The 20,665-nt window shown below is 50.6% G+C and overlaps 1 protein-coding gene across 1 annotated transcript in view; it reads right to left on the bottom strand.

Annotated features, from left to right (window-relative positions):
* Positions 1-20,665, bottom strand: part of UNC13C (unc-13 homolog C) — a 127,275-nt gene that overhangs the window by 52,047 nt on the left and 54,563 nt on the right. The window contains exons 10-14 of the mRNA XM_063142235.1: positions 13,753-13,922; positions 12,544-12,659; positions 11,483-11,646; positions 7,976-8,126; positions 338-406 (exon numbers count right to left, since the gene is read on the bottom strand). Of these exons, the coding sequence (XP_062998305.1) occupies positions 338-406; positions 7,976-8,126; positions 11,483-11,646; positions 12,544-12,659; positions 13,753-13,922 (670 nt within the window). The remainder of the gene's footprint in view (positions 1-337; positions 407-7,975; positions 8,127-11,482; positions 11,647-12,543; positions 12,660-13,752; positions 13,923-20,665) is intronic.

The following is a 20,665-nucleotide window of genomic DNA, read 5'->3' on the forward strand; positions in this document are numbered from 1 at the left end:
CCCAATTATGGAATGATCTCCCCGATGAGGCTCGCCTGGCGCCAACATTGTTATCTTTTCGGCACCAGGTCAAGACTCTTCTCTTCTTCCAGGCATTTAACAGCATTTAAGAACGCTAAGTTTGTTTGTTTTTTAACGGACCCCAGAACTGTTGTTTTTAAATGGATACTGTTGTTTTTATACTGTTTATGTTTTTGATGGTTTTAAATTGTGTATGCTTTTTAATGTTCACTGTTTTTAACTTTTGTAAACCGCCCAGAGAGCTTCAGCTATGGGATGAAATTTATTTCATATAAATGAAATAAATAAATAAATAAATAAATTTAGAGATACATACCCTGTATTTAGAGAGGTCGATCCTCAGGGAATTGTGCAGCTGATCCAGCAGTTTTATGAATTTTTCCCTCTGTGTGGAAGAAAACACAGACACACACGCAAGCACACACAGATCTGTGGGTAACGGAAAGAGCTGGCCCCACGGACTAGGCTACGGGAGCAAACGGAGGGCCTCTTCTACCATTCGTGCTTCTCCCAAATTAGCTGTAAACGCCAGCAAAACCAAGGCTGGCACCTAATACAGCTCGGCGCACTTAGGACCCACGGAATTGAACACTTGCATGGGGGCGGGGGTGTGTGTCTCTCACAAGTTAGGCGTTCCTATGCAGAATAAGCCAGGCAACCTTTTTTGTCCTGTGGGCACATTTAGCAATTTGAGAATCAGTCCCGGGCACCGACACAAAATGGCTGCTATGAGAGGCGTGGCAAAGGACAAATCACCTGCCCCGAAAACTGAGTGCAAGGCAGAGGCGGGGGCTGAGCCCCAACGCACTCAAGGACGCCTTTGAACCCACAGTTTTCAGTTTCTCTTTCACAGCAACCCCAGCTGCCAATATGGAAATTCATTAATTAAAAAGAGCGGGGGGGGGGAACCAGAGGGAGAGACCCCTCAGTGGGCACCTAGACAATTAGGCACCCTAATCCTAAATCCCCCCATGTTAGAGACCATCCTTTATTAGGCACCCTAATCCTAAGTTCCCCCCATGTTAGAGACCATCCTTTATTAGGCACCCTAATCCTAAATCCCCTCCATGTTAGAGACCATCCTTTATTAGGCACCCTAATCCTAAGCCCCCTCCATGTTAGAGACCATCCTTTATTAGGCACCCTAATCCTAAATCCCCTCATGTTAGAGACCATCCTTTATTAGGCACCCTAATCCTAAATCCCCCCATGTTAGAGACCATCCTTTATTAGGCACCCTAATCCTAAATCCCCCCATGTTAGAGACCATCCTTTATTAGGCACCCTAATCCTAAGTCCCCTCCATGTTAGAGACCATCCTTTATTAGGCACCCTAATCCTAAATCCCCTCCATGTTAGAGACCATCCTTTATTAGGCACCCTAATCCTAAATCCCACCATGTTAGAGACCATCCTTTATTAGGCACCCTAATCCTAAATCCCCCCATGTTAGAGACCATCCTTTATTAGGCACCCTAATCCTAAATCCCCCCATGTTAGAGACCATCCTTTATTAGGCACCCTAATCCTAAATCCCCCCATGTTAGAGACCATCCTTTATTAGGCACCCTAATCCTAAATCCCCCCATGTTAGAGACCATCCTTTATTAGGCACCCTAATCCAACACCTGCCAGGTGTGTTGCTGCTGCTCTCCAGGTGGAAACTCACCACAGAAAGAGGATGGAAGGACACATGTGACGACCCCCCCCCCCCAAATTGGCCTTGTAATGTTGACAAGGGCCATTTGAAGGGGGATATTCATTGGGAGGGAGGGTGCTGAACCCCCCCTACAATTTTCACTTCCAAATATACACACACACACCCGCCCCAGCCAGGCTCTGAGAACAGAAATTAGCTCAATTGGAGGGAACTGTTGCATGTGGGGGGATTTATTTATTTAGTGTGCTTTTAAAATGCCCAATAAATGAAGTTCTTTGGGCATCGTACAATGCATTAAAAGCATATAGTATAAACTTTAGGAAGAAAAGAAGAAGAAGAAAAAAGCGCAGAATAAAACCAGCAGCAGAATAAACTACTAAAATCACTCTAAGAAGTTCTTAAAATGCCTGGGAGAACAAAAAGGCTGAAAAGACCATAGGGCAGGCGCCAGGTGAACCTCTCTGGGAAGAGTGTTCCACACATGGGGGCCACCACTGAAAAAGCCCTCTGTCTTGTAGCCATCTGTCTTGCCTCATTGGGGAGGGGGCACCTGGAGGGCCTCAGACAATGATCTCAATGTCCAGGTAGATAAATAAAGGAAGAGAGGTTCCTTCAGGTCATCTGGCCCCAAGCCATTTAGGGCTTTAAAGGGGAGAACGTCTTGGAGTGGCTAAAGCCACCCGCCCCCAGAATGTGGGACCAGGAACCTGGGCTTACTGAGGAGCTGCATTGTCAGCCCTCGGATCAGGGCCTTTCCTTGCTGGCCTGCAACCCCACCCCACAGGCTCATCTCAGGCACAGCCGGGAGGATCTCAAGGAGGGACCTTCAGGCTTCCCGATCCAAAGAACGTTGGAGAAGATGCCTTTTTAAAAGCGGAACGTTTTGTGTGGCAGCCTCGCCACGTCTGACCACAGAGCCTTTCCTGGCGGTGGCCATTCTCCAATGGGCCTCGACAGCCATCTGTTGAACCACAAATTGGATTGGCATTTGCGTCAAAGGGAAATTAGCATTAGCGTCACAGGGAGAGGACTTTTGCTTGGAAAGATTAAGATTGAAAAAAACACAAAAAACGTTCTGCGCACGTGAGTCAGGGACGGGAACCATGGCTGGCTTGGGCGCGCACTGGGGACTTCTGACTTTCAAAAGTTGCTTTGAACCTTCCCGTCGGATGAGGAACCCAAGACCATGGGAGGGGATTTATAGGAACACACAATTATTTTGTGAAAAGCCTAGAAAGATATGGGCCTGAATAGCCCAGTGCTCAGGGTGGGGCAAGTAGAAAGACCATTTTGATTGGACAAACCAAGCTGGGTTCAGTTTCCTGCAGGGAATTAGGCAGGGGTGTGCGTCATTCCATTCAGTGGTTGGGGGTTCCCTCTCCGTCCCCCCCCAATTTCTTTCCATCCTCCACAGTCCTGGCTGTTGTACAGCTCCTGCCCATCAAAGTGATGTTTACATAACAAGATTAGCTGACCGCATAAAAAACCATTGGGGGGTGAAACATAAAAAGATCCGTGGAATTTTCATTATGGATTTAAGGCACACTCCTCCCACCCTGCTGAAGCCAATGGGGGAGGTATAAGCCACTAGAGGCGGAGAGACAGACTGAGATGTCTAGTCCCAGTCAGGCTGCGACTCCAGGAAGAGAACCGCAGTCCCTAATAGCCCTGCTTGGTAGCATTTTTAAAGAGGCCTCCCTTTGGAACAAGCCGGCTTTTAGCCTGAAAAACGTCCCATTCGCCCACTGCTTCATCCTGCGGCAAAGGGGAGATTTTCCTCCACCTCTGCTTGTGGTGTCAGGATGTATTTCCTCAGCAGAAGGACCCACATGAAAGTGACCGGACAATGCTTTACCGTTATAGTTTTATTTTGGCTCTTAGAAGATGTGTATAATTCCATAAAACTCTGACCTGAAAAATATCGCTATCGCTACAGTTGTTTGCTTACGCTTACATCGCTACATTCTGATTTGTTTGGATCATAACATGATCCATCAGAAAGACCACATTTCATTGCAATTGCTTATTTTATTTCTTTGCTTCCAAACAATCGGTTCATAGTTTGCCAGTTCGGCAACCTGAACAAGCCACCCACCAGCAGTTTTGAAAGCAGCATCAGGGTCCTTCCGGCCCAGTGACATCCCTTGCTTTACAACCAACGGCCCTCTCACAGCGGGGACTCACGAGGCCATTCCCTGGGAAAGCTCCCCTCCAATTAGCCACGGCACCACAAAACCAAGGCCCCTCCATAAACTAATGCTAATGGAAGCTGCAGTTCGTTCCCTGGATGAGCCGTGATCTGGCATCCCCAACTGTAAATATGGAGGACGGGCGACTCTGTCCTCTGCAGCCACGGCCAAAATGAGTCCATGGAGAGAAAGTGCTCCAAATCTAATAAACGCAGGTGAGAGACGTCTAATGAATAGGTGTAGGCAGTATGAGGTGTCACTTACGAGGAGGAATGTCTTGGGAAACGGAGTAAATGTGAACAGGCCAGCTGAATCTCTGAGCAGAATCGGGGTGCAAAGATAGCTTACTTCAAGCAGGGTGACCCCTATGCCCCAATTCTGTTTGCAAAACCGCCCTCTCTCTCTTTGCCAACATGCTCTGCCCACGCTGGCCACCGTGAGCGGTGCTTCTCACCTGGCAGGCCAGAAGGAGCAGGAACAGCACCTTCCTATTCCCACAGGAATGAAAGGCTCCGTTAGATCCTTTCAGGGTGGGAAACAGAAGGATGAAAAGCTGGCGGAAGAAGAGAGTGGGGGACCTGAAGGCAATGCCCCCTCTATGGGTCACCCAGGGCTGTTTTTCAGCCTCCAGGCTCTGATTTCTCCCCCATGGGGACTTGCAAGGTGACAGAGATAGGTCGGAACGATCTCTGCCCCTCCTGTTGCAATCTTATGTGCATCTCCTGTCCCACGGAGCTCAATGGGACTTCCACTTAGGTCAATGAGCACTGGCTTGCAGCCGTATATAATTAGGAACTCAATAAAATATACAATACTTAAAGTACAATGAAAACCAACAGAGGAACAGCAGCAGCTAAAATATCAATCTGCATCAAAACGCAGAGAATGTGACGTCGGTCCATTCTCTAGCCACTTGCCTCCTGCGCAACGGTTTCCCCTCAATTTCTAATCTAGAGCTTTGCCCCATAGTAGCTGACAGATGTTGTTTCCATACTCCACAGCTGGGGCTCCCTGATGAGCAAAACTCCTCGATGCTGCTGCTGACCGAGGTTTCTCTGGTCCAGTTCCAATCCCACCCGTCCTGGCATAAACTCATTCCAGCTCTCCCGGCTTGAGTGAAGAGAAAAGGCCAGCAGCCACGAAAATTCCCCAGAATTCAGAGCTTAACTGGATCTCAGCCAGGGCAATTTTCAGATGCCCGGCACATCCCCAAAGGAAATAGCAGCTATGCTCTTAAAAACTGCTGTAGGAAGTTGAATGGGTAACACACACACCCTTGACCCATCAGCTACATCTAACTTGGGAGTACATGCACTTAGATGACACTGATTTTCCCACCGAGCTGGAGAGAGAGTTATTTATCCAAGTCCATATATGGACTTCCCTTCACAATTACTTGAACTATATATTCTCCGACTCTTGTAATGAACGGCTAAAGAGGAAGGATGAAGGCAAGCTGGAGGGGGCTCAGAGGAGGGCAACCAGGATGATCAGGGGTCTGGAAACAAAGCCCTATGAGGAGAGACTGAAAGAACTGGGCATGTTCAGCCTGGAGAAGAGAAGGCTGAGGGGACACATGAGAGCACTCTTCAAAGACTTGTCACGCAGAAGAGGGCCAGGATCTCTTCTCGATCGTCCCAGAGCGCAGAACACGCAATAACGGGCTCAAGTTACAGGAAGCCAGATTCTGGCTGGACATCAGGAAAAACTTCCTGACTGTTAGAGCAGCATGACAATGGAACCAATTACCTAGGGAGGTCGTGGGCTCTCTCACACTAGAGGCCTTCATGAGGCAGCTGGACAACCATCTGTCAAGGAGGCTTTAAGGTGGATCCCTGCATTGAGCAGAGGGTTGGACTTGATGGCCTTATAGGCCCCTTCCAAGTCTACTATTCTATGATTCTATCATTCCTGCACCATTTTAAAATATGTGCATTTTATTCTCTGTACTGCAGATTGGAAAGGGCTGTGGCTGGCAGAGAGTGGCTTACAACCACCCTGCAATGCAGCTCACACGGAATAGTGCAGGTCAGGCTCCGAGTGGTTTAGAGCAACCCTCCTGCAACGTTGTCCAGAGTCAACAGACCCCTATTGCAGGTTGGGCTGAAGATGAGGAAGCAAATGTATGGTCCTCCATTGCTTCTATCCCTGCATTGCAGCTTAGAGAGAAGTACACAACAACCCTGCAGTGCAGTTCACACTTATACTCCTATTACAGCTTGATGAGCTGAGCTTACAAGAGCCCTGCAATGCAGTCCACTGTTCTATTTCAGTCCAAAGGTGGGGCTACTTAAATTGCCCCCCCCTCCCCCGGACCTCCTCCCGGCCAAACCAATGCTCCACTGACTTGCAGGCAGTCTGTTGGCACATTTAAATGTTCAAAAAACTAAAACAAACAAATGCTGCACATAAAGTAAGACCTAGTTTAGAACGCGCTCCAGATCACTTTCATTGTTCAGCCCCTCTGCCAAAGGCTCAGGGAACGTGAGTGTGGTGGGAACATGCTGCAACATTTTGTTGCAGTGCCCTGGTTTATCCTTTGTATGGTGATTTCGAGACTTCCTGCACCGTCCACATACAAAAGAGAGGGATTGGGGGTACGGGGGGGCACCCTTGGGGTGCGCAGAGATGCGCAAGAAAGGTCTACAGCAGGGGCTTGGTGGAGGTTCTGCCAGAAGACCTTCTCCCTTGGGCTCTTCCATTCCACAACTGTCATTTAGAAGCAGCCATTCCCTCCCATCCTTTGGCAGCAGAGGGACCAGGGAGGAATCCAGGCTCTGGTGGGAGACCAGCTCTGTTGGGCTCCTCTTCTCTTCAAATGGTTAGAGAGGAGGTTCCTAGAATATGTATTATCTAGGGGGAGTGGAAGACCACCTCCAGAAGAATCAATGAGATTTTGGAAACAGGAATAGATCCCGGGGTGGGGTGGGGGTGCACTTTATGTTATGTAATGATGTAAAAATATCAAATTAGAAATGTTATAAGGATAATCAAGTTATGTATTTTGTTTTTTGTTGTTGTTGTCTTGTGTTGTGTGATTATTGTGGTGCTGTATTAGTGTATTGTTAATCAATAAAAAAAAAATTTAAAAAAAGAAAAAAAAAGAAATGGTTCACATCTACAACAGCCAACAACTAGAGGAGGTCTTATCGGAGGAAGAGGAGAAATTTACTGCTGGCCCTGGAACCTGTGGGGTCAACACAGAGTCTGCCCACCCCCCAGCAAGGCCTCCAGCCATGAAGACAGCCGGACTGGTCCCAGAGTCTCCAGCTCTGGACCCAGGAGGAGTGTAGAAGAAGAGGTGGCAACATGTCCGAACAGAAGCCCCCAATGGAAAGTGCAGAAACCTTCTGGCAGGCTGGGCTTCCCACCCAGGAGGAGGAAGCCATACCCCTGACGTACTATGGATGGGGGCCTGGTGACATGCAAAGGAGGAAGTGGCAGCAGAGCCGGACCTCAAGCTGTACTGATGGACCTAGCGAGGGCTAAAGCCAGGCCGTGTCCTGTGGGTCGCACCCCTCCCCTCTCTCTGGAAAAGCGGCACCCCCCTCGCCTCCCCGGCAAGGCAGGATTTGGGCCAACACAGCAGCGATGGCGGAACGGGACACGGCGTTCCAAAAGCAGGAAATATCTCCCAAGCAAACCAATCAAATCACTGACAACGTCCCCCGAGATCAATCAGCTACGATACACTTCAATGCTACACAAAAGTCGTTCAGAGCCAAGTCATCACATTTCAACAAACACAACTTGAAGAGGATTTCATGGGCCGGGATAGACCAGGTTAGGAACCACAAAACATTGTTCTAAGAAAGGGGACTAAACCACTAAGAAATCCTCTAGCCCCCTTGAACTTGTGGGGCAAACGTGCCCATAGCCACAGAAAGCCAAGCGGTGTGGCAGATCCTACATCTCACAGGCAAGCCCTTCTGATCCCGGGCTATCGCTACTTTGCCATCTTTAAGAGAGATCCATTGACATGTGGGGAGTCCTGTTGACTCCTGAGGAGACCTGCCTGGAGTGACCGAGGCTACTCAGCTGTGTTCAAACTAGAAAAACCCATCCGCCGCTAACTGTCGGGAGCAGAAAAAGAATCTGCACTTACCCCAAAGTTGGTAGCAGCAAATCGATCCGAGGCTGACACGTTGGTGGTGGCGGTGGTGTGAGCGTAGAAAGCGTTGATGTTGGCCAGTAAAGTGCTCATGACGGCCGGAACGCCAGGGCACATGTACTTGGAGGACAGGCAAGAGAAGTGCCTACGAGGCAAACCAGACAGGTGGTCGTTAGAAGGCGGAGCGAGGTATGTATGAATGGATTATTGCATTTATATCCTGCCATTTTTCCTCCAAGGAACCCAAGGTGGTGTACATAATTCTCCTCCTCCTGGGCTGAGAGTCTGTGACTGTGACTGGCCCAAAGTCATCCCAGTGGGTTTCTATGGCTGAGTGGGGACTAGAACCCAGATCTCCCGACATCTTAGCCACTACGCCACACTGGTGGCCCAATTCTCTGCGCCACGCCAGGCGTGGGGCCTTTAACAGCAAATAACCGAATGGCTTCGCTGCAGGGTAACGGATCCCACCCACCCCACCCCATCTGCAAGAGCAGGCAACGGGGGCCTTCTTCGAAAAACACAAAATGTACATTTCAGGTGACACTTCCTGGCTTGTATGGGAGGCGCCACCCTGGTTTGAGACCAGCATCTCCACCCAAACAAACCGGTCCACCTGCTGAGATCGCTGCAAGAGGCTCTCCTGTGTGTCTCACCATCCCCTGAACAACGGCATGTGGAGGGCACTGAAGCGTGTAAGGAGGACATAAGAAGAGCCCTGCTGGATCGGACTGGAGATCCATCCAGTCCAGCCTTCTGTTGCCTTGTTCTGGCAGTGGTGAATTGGACTTGTGCAAGGCGACCTTGACCCCAGGGTGTAGCTCGCTCTTGACTTGTACGCTGCTGATCCCTGCATATTTCATCTCCAGGGCAGCATTAAGCCTCCTCCCCCTCCTCCTCCCCTTGCTCTTTTTGCACCAGTGCTTTCCCTCCTTCCCTGCCTTGGGGCCCGTGAACGCTGCATTTACCCCCAAGCAAACAGAGTGGGGCTGGCTTGGGTGGGCATGACCAGAGTCGGCTGCTGCCCAGGGCCTCCTGCTTCTCCTTGGAATACACGGGAAGCCTTCTTGGCCTCTCCCACACATCCTAAGCAAATGCCACCCCAACACATCCCTTCTGACGAGGTGTGAACATGCAAGCTGGAAACTAGCTAATTATCTGACTAGCCCAGAGAAGCAGGATGTAAAGTGATGAATTCTGATGGCCGGCAGGCGAAAGATGCCTCCTCCTGCACATTCTGAGCCCCTGAGATCACAGGGGCTGCGATGGCGGCCAGCCTGGCGGTGTAACGGATCAAGTGCTGGATGCAGACTGGGGACTCCCGGTGCCAAATCCCTGCTCGCTGGGTGCCCACGGGCCAGTCGCTAGTCTAGTTCACAGGGCTGTTGCCCCAACCTGGCGCCCTCCAGAAGTTTCGGACTACGACTCCCATCAGCCCTGACCACTGGCCCTGCTGGCTAGGGCTCATATGGGTTGTAGCCCAAAACATCTGCAGGGCACCAGGGTGGGAAAAGCAAACCATCCAGAGGTGCTTGGAGGAAGGGCGAGACAAAACCAAGCCATAAGCAAACTGACGGAAAAGCAAACCATTCATAACCAGTGTGACACTTGAACTGTACGTGTGCAAGGCGCTTGGGGTGGCCCCCACAAGAGCAGGAAGATGCCATGGGGGTGCTGGGTGCTCTCACAAGAGCCCTTTGCCAGCCAGCTTTGCTTTATTTCCTCGGAGTTGTAAATGCAGACTCTCCAACCCAAGGTTAAAGCTGCCTGGGCGTGGGGCCAGGGCCCTGATCCAGGAAAGGGCGCTCCCGTGTGGCTGCAAGAGGCCTCCATCCCTGGGCTCGTTCACAGTTGAATGCGGTTTTAGCTGCGTAAATTACTTATTGTTTAATATGGTTTGAACTGGTTTTATCTGTACGTCACCCTGAGATCCCAATGATATAGGGTGGGATACAAATGTTTTAATGAAAAAAAAAATGTCAGGACCCCAGCAAGCCTCCATTCCTGGCGCAAGGGGCCTTCATCCCATTCAGGACAACAAAAGCGGATGATGGATTGCTTTGTGCATGAGGCAATTGGGTGGGTGGGTGCATGCGTGTCCTCGTCCGCCCCTTCCCATCGCTGCGATGGAGTCTGGCATCCACGCGGTAACCGCATTCACATGCTGAGCCATTGCAAAGAGCTCCTTCCGGCAAACGAGGCTTTGTGCCGTGAAGGCCTCCCCCCCCCCCCGCTGAGGCCTCCGCCGAAAGGCGCTAGTTAGGGAGAGGCTCGGCTGCACTGTAAAAATTAATTAGTATGCAAATATCACAATGTTTTTAAAAACGATAACGTCTTTACAGCCAGCTTTACACTTTCCTTGGGCACAGCTAAAGGGGGCAGCGTTTGGAACGCGCCGTTCCGCGTTGGAATAAAATTAACTCGGTGTGTCAAAACAAACGCCTGCAAATGGAGCCGCTCCTCAGTTCCCCCCTTCTTGGTCTCATTGACATTCCGGCAAGGCGGAAGATTAGCAGCCCGAGGGACGCAGAGGCAGACGCCCCTCCTGTTTTGGGATGTCCATGTGTGGGAAGAGAAGACGTCCTCGGGAGTGCAAGGGCGTGGTCTTGCCCTCCCTTCCTGGAGACCTCCAAAAGCTGTCCGGCTTCGCTGGGCTTATTTTTATCCACATAGAAAGCAGAGAGAGGCCTGCCTAGAGGCAAATGCAGTGCAAATCCCCCCTACACAAGTGAAGGTGCCAGAGGGCAGGGCCCCTGAGCTCCAGCCAGCCAGAGGCCCCTTTGGATTCTGGGACTCCTGGGCTAGGGAAGGAGCACCCAGCCTCCACCTACCTGCCTGCCTGTCCAACTGTCCCCCTGCCAGGTGGATTTCCCCAGCACCAGTGATCCACACAGTTGCCCAAGGCTCACTGCACTGGAAGCCGAGCCCATCCTGGCCACGGAAAGGGGCCATCTGGGGAAGTCCAGCAAATGGAGCCAAATCCATTCAGGCTGCTCCAAAGCCAGCAACTGCAGAGTCACCCTAGCATCAGAGGGTGGGCAGGAGCACGGCTGGCATTCTTGAATCATTCCATGGGGCCAGGCACATGGGGGTGCTGTGGGTCAGAGGCACCATGTGTCACACAGCCTGTGCTCAAGGGAGAGGCAGAACAAATCCACCTGCCTCCCCCATCCACCTACTCTGGGCCCGGGACGTCCGTTGCGCAGCCCATGTGCCCAGACATGCGCGCAGCCGGGATGCAGCGTGCAAAAGAGCTCAGCACGGATCCACGGTGACCGCTCCGCCCCACCTCCTCCCTCGGCATGCAGGGATCAGGGCCTCCTGGCATTCCGCCGGCACAAGCCCAAAGCTGACTCCTCCTCCAGCTGATACCCGTTGGGAGAAGCTCTCGGAGGGCCCCGGGCACTGCTGAGGAGGGGGCCCAGTGCTGCGCCACTCTCCGTTCCTGGCCTCTGCCTCCGCCTCCCCCAACCCGCCTATGGGAGGCGACGGGCAACTTACGTCATGGCTTGGTAGATGTATTCGATCCCGTAGCGTATCGCGAATTCGTCCACGATCTCTTGCGCCGCATCGTCGAAATAGACTTTCCAGGCCTCGTCGCCTTTGACCGCAGGGATCTGCACCACCCCGTTGGATTTCGCCTCCGTCAAGTAATGGAAGAGGTTCTAAAGGCAACACATATTTTTTTTCCACTTCAATTGGACGTCTCCACCTCCAAGCGCCACTGGAGAAGACGGAGCTTTCCAAGGGCTTTCATTCATTCCAGATTTTCTTTGCTTCTGTTACAATGATCATTGGACAAATGAGACATGAGGAAAGCCTGGAGCTCCAAAACAGACGTCCAGAGCTACAAGTCAGGACTGGGCAACCTGGAGCTTCATTGCTTAGCATAAGTCTCCCTCCTCCCCACCCCCCGGCTGTGGAAAAGCAGCCGGTCCCAACACTGCACCAACCTATTCCCAAACCTCCCTCCAGGCAGCCCGGCAAGGCTGGGGGGGCAGCCCAGCAGAGCTGGGGGGGCGGCAAGGCTTACTGAGCAGCCAAGATGGGGGGCACTGCCGCTCAGGGGACTTCCCCGAGAAGAGCAGGAGACGACACATTCTGAAGAGGAAAGGAACCTCTCTCAGCTGAAGCATCACACATCAGCTTAGGAAGCCTCCTCAACGTTCTTCTTAGGAAGAAACCTCAACGTCCATGGTCAGTCCGTTCTCTAAGCTCGGGGATGTCGGTAACCATCGTCCTGTGGCGAGAAGCACAGCCCAGAGGCTGGCGGAGTTGCCGCCTCACCTCCATTTTCTGGCCTTGCACCCTCTCCCCACACCCTCCCTCCCTGCTGCAACCCAGACCAGGACACTGCTCTGCCCTCCCCCTGGCTTAGCTGATGACCCACCCACAAACCCTGGCTTCTTCTGGAGCCTCCTCAGCCTTAGCGCCCAGTTCGGAGAGGGAAAGAGGCACAGCCTAGTCTGCCTTGGAGGAGGCCCCTGCAGATGCCTAGTGAACCCTCACGGAGCGACTGCTGTCACGATGAGCAGGGCAAGAACCCTGTCCCTCCCACTTACCTCATGTAAACAGGTGTATTGCACGTGGTACGGTGCAACCTTCTCCTCTCCTTTTATTTCGACATTCAGCTTCAACCGAATAGCTCCGGACACGGCAGATTTATCAGTTCGCTTGTCTAGGAAATTGCGGGGTGGGGTGAAAAGTAACACGTCGGCTATTGCCAAGAACGGCTTGCTGGCAGCTGGGAAGGGCAACACTGCCATACAGCCAGTTTCTTTCATTCAAAGAGCTCATGTCAGGAGAACAAGCAATCCAGCTCCCTTGCCCCACCGATCCAGAGTTATGTCTGTGCAGTGATGTGCATTTGGATCCATTGCCCCATTCATTTCAATGGAAGCAGCTCTGCATTCCCCAAGCTACGCATGGGAACGTCTGCTGCAGAAGCCCCATTGAAAGTGCTGAAACAGAGCAAGAGCGCTTTGGCTCGGTCTGACACAGGCAGGAAAGAAGTCTGTGCGGAACAAGGAGAGACACCCCCAAGCTGGGATTAAGTGGTTTGTCTCCTTTTCAGGAGCAAGAGGGTGGGGCCATGAAAGTTCAGGGAAAGTCCCTGGATAAAAGAAGGAGAAGGAACCACGGGGTGGATGGGGCCTGGCGACCATCCGAGGAAGAGGAGGTGGAGCTGATTGATGGGGTGTAGGGGAGAAATTGATCTGCAAGGGAACCGCCTGCTCAGAAACTCAGCCGACTCTGGGAAAAGGGCCAAATGCTGAGCCAGCGAGTGGGGAAATCCTCCCATGGCGGAGACTTCTGCCTTAATGTTTCCGAGCCCAATTCAAGGTGCTGGTTTTTACCTATAATGCCTTACACGGCTTGGGACCACAATACCTGACGGAACGCCTTTCCTGACATGAACCTACCCGTACACTGCGCTCAACATCCAAGGTCCTCCTCTGGGTGCCTACTCCGAGGGAAGCTCAGAGGATGGCAACGAGGAAGAGGGCCTTTTCTGTGGTGGCCCCCCAATTGTGGACCAATCTCCTTGACGATGCCTGCCTGGTGGCGACATTGTTATCTTTTCGGCACCAGGTCAAGACTTTTCTCTTCTCCCAGGCATTTAGCAATATGTAATTAGCCTGGGTTTGTTTTTGTGGATTTAAATTGTACGTTTTTGTGATTTAATTTTTTTTGTTTTTAATGTGTTTTTATCCTATGTAAACCGCCCAGAGAGCTTCAGCTATTGGGCAGTATACAAATGTAACACCTACCAAGGTTGTACCAAACGTCCATTTCTCCGCTGAGGGTTCGCACTTCAATGATGGTTTGCCCCAAAAAGTCGTCCGATTCCTTTTTGAAATGCTGCTTCACTCGAGACTTGATGTCATCGTCTTCATCCCACACCCTGACTTTTATTCTGTCTGTCGAGTTGTGGCACTCGCTGAAAAAGAACGGCACGAAAACAGGTGACGGCAGGCTCCTTCTACCTGGGATCGTGTCCATCTGATCCAGCCAGGAGAGGAAGCCTACAAAGCAAGGGGCCAGTCACTGGCTGCTGTTGTCACGCCTTGGGGGTTTGCCTAGTCCGCGGAACCTCCAACTGCCTCCTAGCTGACTCAGGCTCCCAGCACAGAACCATCTCACCCCCCCCCCCCCAGCTGCAACAACTTTTTGGGACTGGGAGCTTAAGAGCCAGTGTTGTGTATTTTAAACTTTTTTTTTTTTTTACATTTCATAGAATCATAGAATAGCAGAGTTGGAAGGGACCTACAAGGCCATCGAGTCCAAGTCCCTGCTCAATGCAGGAATTTACCCTAAAGCATCCCCAACAGATGCTTGTCCAGCTGCCTCTTGAAGGCCTCTAGTGTGGGGGAGCCCACAACCTCACCAGGCAACTGATTCCATTGTCATACTGCTCTAACAGTCAGGAAGTTTTTCCTGATGTCCAGCTGGAATCTGGCTTCCTTTAACTTGAGTCCGTTATTCCGTATCCTGCACTCTGGGATGATCGAGAAGAGATCCTGGCCCTCCTCTGTGTGACAACCTTTCAAGTATTTGAAGAGTGCTCTCATGTCTCCCCTCAATCTTCTCTTCTCCAGGCTAAACATGCCCAGTTCTTTCAGTCTCTCTTCATAGGGCTTTGTTTCCAGACCCCTAATCATCCTGGTTGACCTCCTCTGAACACGCTCCAGCTTGTCTGCATCCTTCTTGAATTGTGGAGCCCAGAACTGGACACAATACTCTAGATGAGGCCTAACCAGGGCCGAATAGAGAGGAACCAGTACCTCACGTGATTTGGAAGCTATACTCCTATTAATGCAGCCCAAAATAGCATTGGCCTTTCTTGCAGCCATATCGCACTGTTGGCTCCTGTTCAGCTTGCGATCTACAACAATTCCAAGATCTTTCTCGTTTGTAGTATTGCTGAGCCAAGTGTCCCCCATCTTGTAACTGTCCATTTGGTTTCTATTCCCTAAACGTAGAACTTGGCATTTATCCCTATTAAATTTCATTCTGTTGTTTTCAGCCCAGCACTCCAGCCTATCAAGATCACTTTGAAGTTTGTTTCTGTCTTCCAGGGTATTAGCTATCCCACCCTATTTTGTGTCATCTGCAAATTTGATCAGCGTTCCCTGCACCTCCTCATCCAAATCATTAATAAAAAATGTTGAAGACATCTTTTCCTATGTTTTAAAATGTATGTTTTAAATTTTGTAATACCGCCTTGAGGGCCAGTATTGGGCAAAAGGCGGAATACAAATAAATATAATAATAACAACAATAATAACAACAACAACAACAATAACATCCCACTGGAGGTGGTGGAATATGTGGTGTTAAACTACACAAGTCAGCTCCCTAATGTGTGTCTGTATTGGTAAGTCTGTGGTGCTTAGAATGTTATAAGGTAATGACGTAGGGGATTGGGGGGGAGACTTTTTAGGTACTTTTAGAGTCTTTAGCTTTTAGTGGTTTAGCTCTCTGTGTGTAGAGTACTATTGTTCTGGAGAGTTTGAGGTTCAGCGTAGAGAGTGGTGTCTTTTGAGTGGGGTGTGCAGATAGACAGTTTGTGTAAAATAAACAATACTGATAATAAAATTCAAGAGTGAATGTGTGTGTGACAGGAAAGCGTGAATGGGTGAAAGGACTGGATGAGAGCTTTCAAAAAGGTTTTTAAATGTTTTATTTTGAAACAAAGCTTGTGAACAATTAAAATAAATTTCAATTATTTTGTTTTAACTACCACAAAAATCCCACGTGTCTGTTTGGCATTTATCATCTGAAGTTTATTCATTTATTTATTTATTTATCATATTTATACCCCGCTCCTCAGCCAAAAGAGGCTCTCGGAGTGGCTTACACTTAGCAAAAAAGACAAATTTAGCACCCACTCTGACAATAATTCACCTCAGCACATATAATTCACAGCGCATTATTTTATTATTGAAATCCTTCTCCATTTAACCCCTTTCTCCACATAGTTTGGAGAAAGGCGGTGGTTGCCCTCGCCTCAGGCGTATCAAGCGGTGGCGCTTGGCTTGAGCAGGGAGTGTCCGCAGCCGGGCCTGGTGTTCAGAGCCTGCGTCGTGGCAGGGGCTCTGGGTTTGGTCCCACTCAGGCTGCATTTGTTAAGAAGGGGTTGCAAAAAGAGGCTTGGAAAGTTACACATCTCCCCCCACCCCACCCCGCCCCGAAAGGTGCTAGCCAGACACTGACGATGGCAAGCACCGTTCCTGTCCAAAGGCCCCTCAGGCCCGGCGCTCTCTCCCGTATTGCATCAGCCTGAGGAGGAGGAGCAAGGCTATCATCCTGGCCTACATACACCAAGGGAGGTGGAAACGGAGGGTGACCTGGGAATGATCAGCGAACACCAACATTTACTCCAGAAAGGACGAGTCCACTGGGCACTGAAGGGCAACGAGGACCATTAGTTCAGAGAAGTGGCTGTGGACCAGGGAGTCAAAGGCAGACTTGGCCCTGGGAGTCTGTGTGTGTGTGTGTGTGTGTGTGTGTGTGTCTGTGAAGCCCAAGGAGGGGCTGGCTGGCACCTTTGATTTCCAGCCTGAAAGCGGCCACCCCTTGAACAATTGCCATCTTTTGCCAGGCACCTTTGCCCGTCCTGGCATTTCAGAATTGGAACGTCTAGACGAAGGCGTTGTTGTGCCCAGATGTTCATCGGAGAGGAATACAAACGTAAAATGTTTGCTTTGGTCTTGATCTTTCATGGGGGAAGGGTGTTTATTCATGGGAGATAATAGGTTTCCGGCTCACCAAAGAGCAAATCTAGGTCAATGCAGAAACAAAAACTGGCTACGGCGGTTTTTCCAGCCAGTTCTTAATTACCTCTTTTCTTTTCTGACGGCCCCGTCTCCCTGCTTCGCCTGCCCCCCCCCCACGCGAGAAGACGGCGGAATCCCTAATGTAAGAGCCTGGAAGCAGCTGACCCTCCCGCCTCACTTGGAGGGGAAGCTGGCCAGCTTGCTCAGCTCCTTGGGAGTAGAGTGTGGGGGCTGGAGGCGACGCATCTGGGGAGTGGATTGCCTCTCAGCTCACCCCAAAAACAGCCCTGCTGATCTGGGAAGAACGGGGCCCCTCCTCTCTCCCCCTGATCTGGCCAGGCTGCGTCTCCTCCCTTAGAAAGCCAGCGTTCCCCCGGGGGTGGTGGTGGTGGTGGGTTCCCTTCTTTTGCTCCCCCTCCCTGGCGCTACTCATAGCCTTTGTGCCACGCTGGGGTTGTAGCTCTCTGCTCTTTTATTATTATGTTCCTTTGCTATGTATTTCCTTGTTACGGGTTTATCCTATTTTGTTTTTAATGTATCGTGAACTGCCTGGAGGCATTTTGTGGCTGAGAAGCAGGGGATAGATAAACACCGAAAACATATGGAAGGTTTCGGAGTTGCGTTGCTGAGAAAGCACGTGAAGCAGAGTGGGAAAGGGACCCCAAGCAGCAGCAGCAGCACGGCAAAAGGCAGGCATCTTCATGCCTGCCTGCCTGCAGATGCTGGCCCGGCCAGCTGCTCAGCCTGGGCCTCAGGGCCCCAAACACTCCCTTGGTGGAGCAGACCTGCCAGACCCCGAACCAGCGGCCTCTCCCCTTCTGATGAGGCTCCCCTTCCCAGCCACCACGCCCGCCCCTTCCCCGGCTGCCAAGATCATCTCCCCGGCCCAGGGGCCTTGTCGCTTCTAAACGAAGCAACTCCTTGGCGTTCCTCTCCGGCTTCTTTCCCCGTGGAGGCTGACGGCTACAAAATCAATCCTTCCCTGCTATTAATAATTGAAGGAGGAAGAAAACACTGCATTTCACGGTGGCTCCAAATAGCATCAAAGCTGCGCAGGGCCAGTTGACGAATTTACGGGCCGGGTTGGGTGGGGAGGGACGTGCGAGGCGGCACCCCAGCTGCGCTGTGAGGCGGTTTTCCTCAAGCTCCTCTCTGCCCCTTCACCTGCCTTGGCCCAGTGCCGTGTGTCCCATGCCGCATCCCCGTGAGATTCCAGGCCTCCCCGGGTGCCGAAAGAAGGTTGTTTCTACCGTTGTTCCTCACCAATTCATACAGTATTAATGCAACATCGATTCACAGACTTTGCATCTGTTTACATTTTGCAATTTGTTTCGTTGAACATGCTTGATGGTTATGATTCTGCCCGCAGCATCTCATGCATCGCCCATCTGTCACTGAGCGCATTACGGCAAAGCTACGCTGCGGTCCAAAGGAAGGCACGGGGGAGCGCCGGCGCAAGGCGCTCGCCGTCATCCCGTGGGCGAGCCTCAGACACATTCAACTGCATCTGGGTCTCCTTCTGGGGGGTGGGGTGGGGTGGATCTGGGTGTGCCCAGCCTTGGGAGGTTCGGAGGGCTTTGGAGGAAGGTGAGGAGGGGGGGCATTAGCCGACGGTGCTTTGCACAAAACAAGCTGCCTCCCGCAGATTCCAGGGAGGATGCAATCAGACCTTGACGTCTGTGTGCCTCAAACCCCAGGATTATGAGCGTCCCTAGGAGCAAGGCTCCTCAACTCCTGATCAGCTGCTGCCCACCCCACCGCCTGGACCCCAATGTGCCCCCTTTCAGCTGCCCTACCAGAGGCCCCCTGCCATCTCTTCTCCCGCCACCCATTTCCAGGTCACAGGAAGCTCAGGATGAACGGTGCTCTGAGGGGGCATCTGAGTAGATGTGACCCACAAAATGGTGACTGGCTTGGTCACTGACAGCCATGGGGCATTTGAGAAGTCTGGGCAAAGGGGAGTGGCTGGCCAGGCTAGAGAAACCACCCCCTCCAACAAAGAGGGAAGCTCGGAAGATGGCAACAAGGGAGAGGGCCTTTTTTGTGGTGGCCTCCTATTATGGAATGATCTCCCTGATGAGGCCCACCTGGCCCCAACACTGTTATCTTTTCGGTGCCAGGTTAAGACTTTCCTTTTCTCTCAGGCATTTAACAGCACATGTTGAGTTTTAACTGACTCCAAAATGAGCTTTGGCCTGGCTGAGTGTTTAAAAATTGTTTTAAATGTTGGCTGCTTTTATGTTTTTGTTTTTTTAAATTTTGTATATTGATTTTTAATGTTCAGTCTTTTTAATCTAATCTTGTTAATCTTTGTAAACCACCCAGAGCGCTTCGGCTATGGGGCAGTACATAAATGTAATAAATAAATAAATAAAAGAGAACATCCCAGCAGAATCACTGCCAACAATGCAGGAGACACACATATCATTCCCGGGAGAAAGACAGCTGGGAAATGGGTGCCTGAACTTCTTTACCAGCTGAGAACCCGGCTCTGTGGGCGGTATAAAAATGCAATAAAATAAATAAATAAACTGGGGATGCGACAGGCCTGGGGAGGTGATTTTATCCTGGTTGTGTTTTTATATTATATTTTATATTATGGTTTTATACTGTTGTTTTATACTTTCAATGGTTTTAATTTTTGTGAACCGCCCAGAGAGCTTCAGCTATTAGGGCGGTATAGAAATCCAAAGGAAGTGAGGCAGGTGGCTACTAGGAGGAGGGCCTTCTCCGCTGTGGCACCCCGGTTGTGGAATGAGCTCCCCAGAGAGGTCCACCTGGTGCCTACACTGTACTCTTTTCGTCGCCAGCTGAAGACCTTTTTATTCTCTCAGTATTTTAACACTTAATTTTAACTTAAATTTAAATCTTACTGTTTTAACTCTGTATTTTAATCTTATATCAATTTTGCTGCGTGGTTTTATCCTGGTTGTACTTTTTATATTGTATTTTGTATTTTTGCTTTTAACCTATTGGTTGTTTTATTATGGTTTTAATTTTTGTGAACCGCCCAGAGAGCTTCGGCTATTGGGCGGTATAAAAATGCAATAAATAAATGCAATAAATAAATAAACAAATGGCAGAGCAGGGAGGGCCCAGCATCCTTGGCTGTGCGCCCCTTTTCTCTTCAAATCAGACGCCTGCTCCTTTCCTCATCACTGGGCATGGCTGGGTAGGTTGCAGTTCTTACTTTTTTATAAGTTCAAAATCAATTAAACATTTTTTTAAAAAAACCACACTGCTGAGGTTTTTCCATATTCAGTTCCACGGTGAAACCGACCCCGCAAAGGGGGGGGGAGATGGGCGGCAGGACCAGGCGCGTGGTACTGGATCCCTAATTCCTGTCCCCCCAAACACAACAGCCGCATTCCGCCTCGCCCTCCGTCTTCAAAAGCAAACACCGGATTATTTAAAGCCCAAGCAGGGTCAAAGAAACAATTTGCATAATGTAAAACAAATCCATACTTGTAATCAGAAAGCCAGCCGCTTTAAATCCTTGGCCATTTCTATTAATCTCAGAGGCCCGGTATATAGATTGATACGTGCAGCAGTTAAACTAAGTCACTCTTATATGTTTAAATCCTGCGGTATTAGTAGGAAGACAGAAGCGGCCGTTTGAGAGATGCGTCGTCTTTGCAAGAACAGCCAGAGCTGGGTAGGGAAACTCTGGGAGCAAAACCGAGCTCTTCTGAACGGCTCGTGGAAAGGTGGGCTTCTAAGGCCAAGTAGCCATCTTCTCCTGCAGGCTGTTGGGCTCAGATCCGGGCAACTACCCAAGCACCATCTGCTTTTCTCTCCTCCTCGGCTTCCAAACTAAAGCAGGAATTTGAGCCTAGAAAAAGAAGGAATCGCAGCCCCTCCCCTGGCCTGTGGTTGATCATATTATGTCTGAACAGCTGGCATC

Source organism: Elgaria multicarinata, chromosome 16 (genome assembly GCF_023053635.1).
Source record: "Elgaria multicarinata webbii isolate HBS135686 ecotype San Diego chromosome 16, rElgMul1.1.pri, whole genome shotgun sequence".
In the NCBI taxonomy this organism is placed as follows: Eukaryota; Metazoa; Chordata; class Lepidosauria; order Squamata; family Anguidae; genus Elgaria; species Elgaria multicarinata.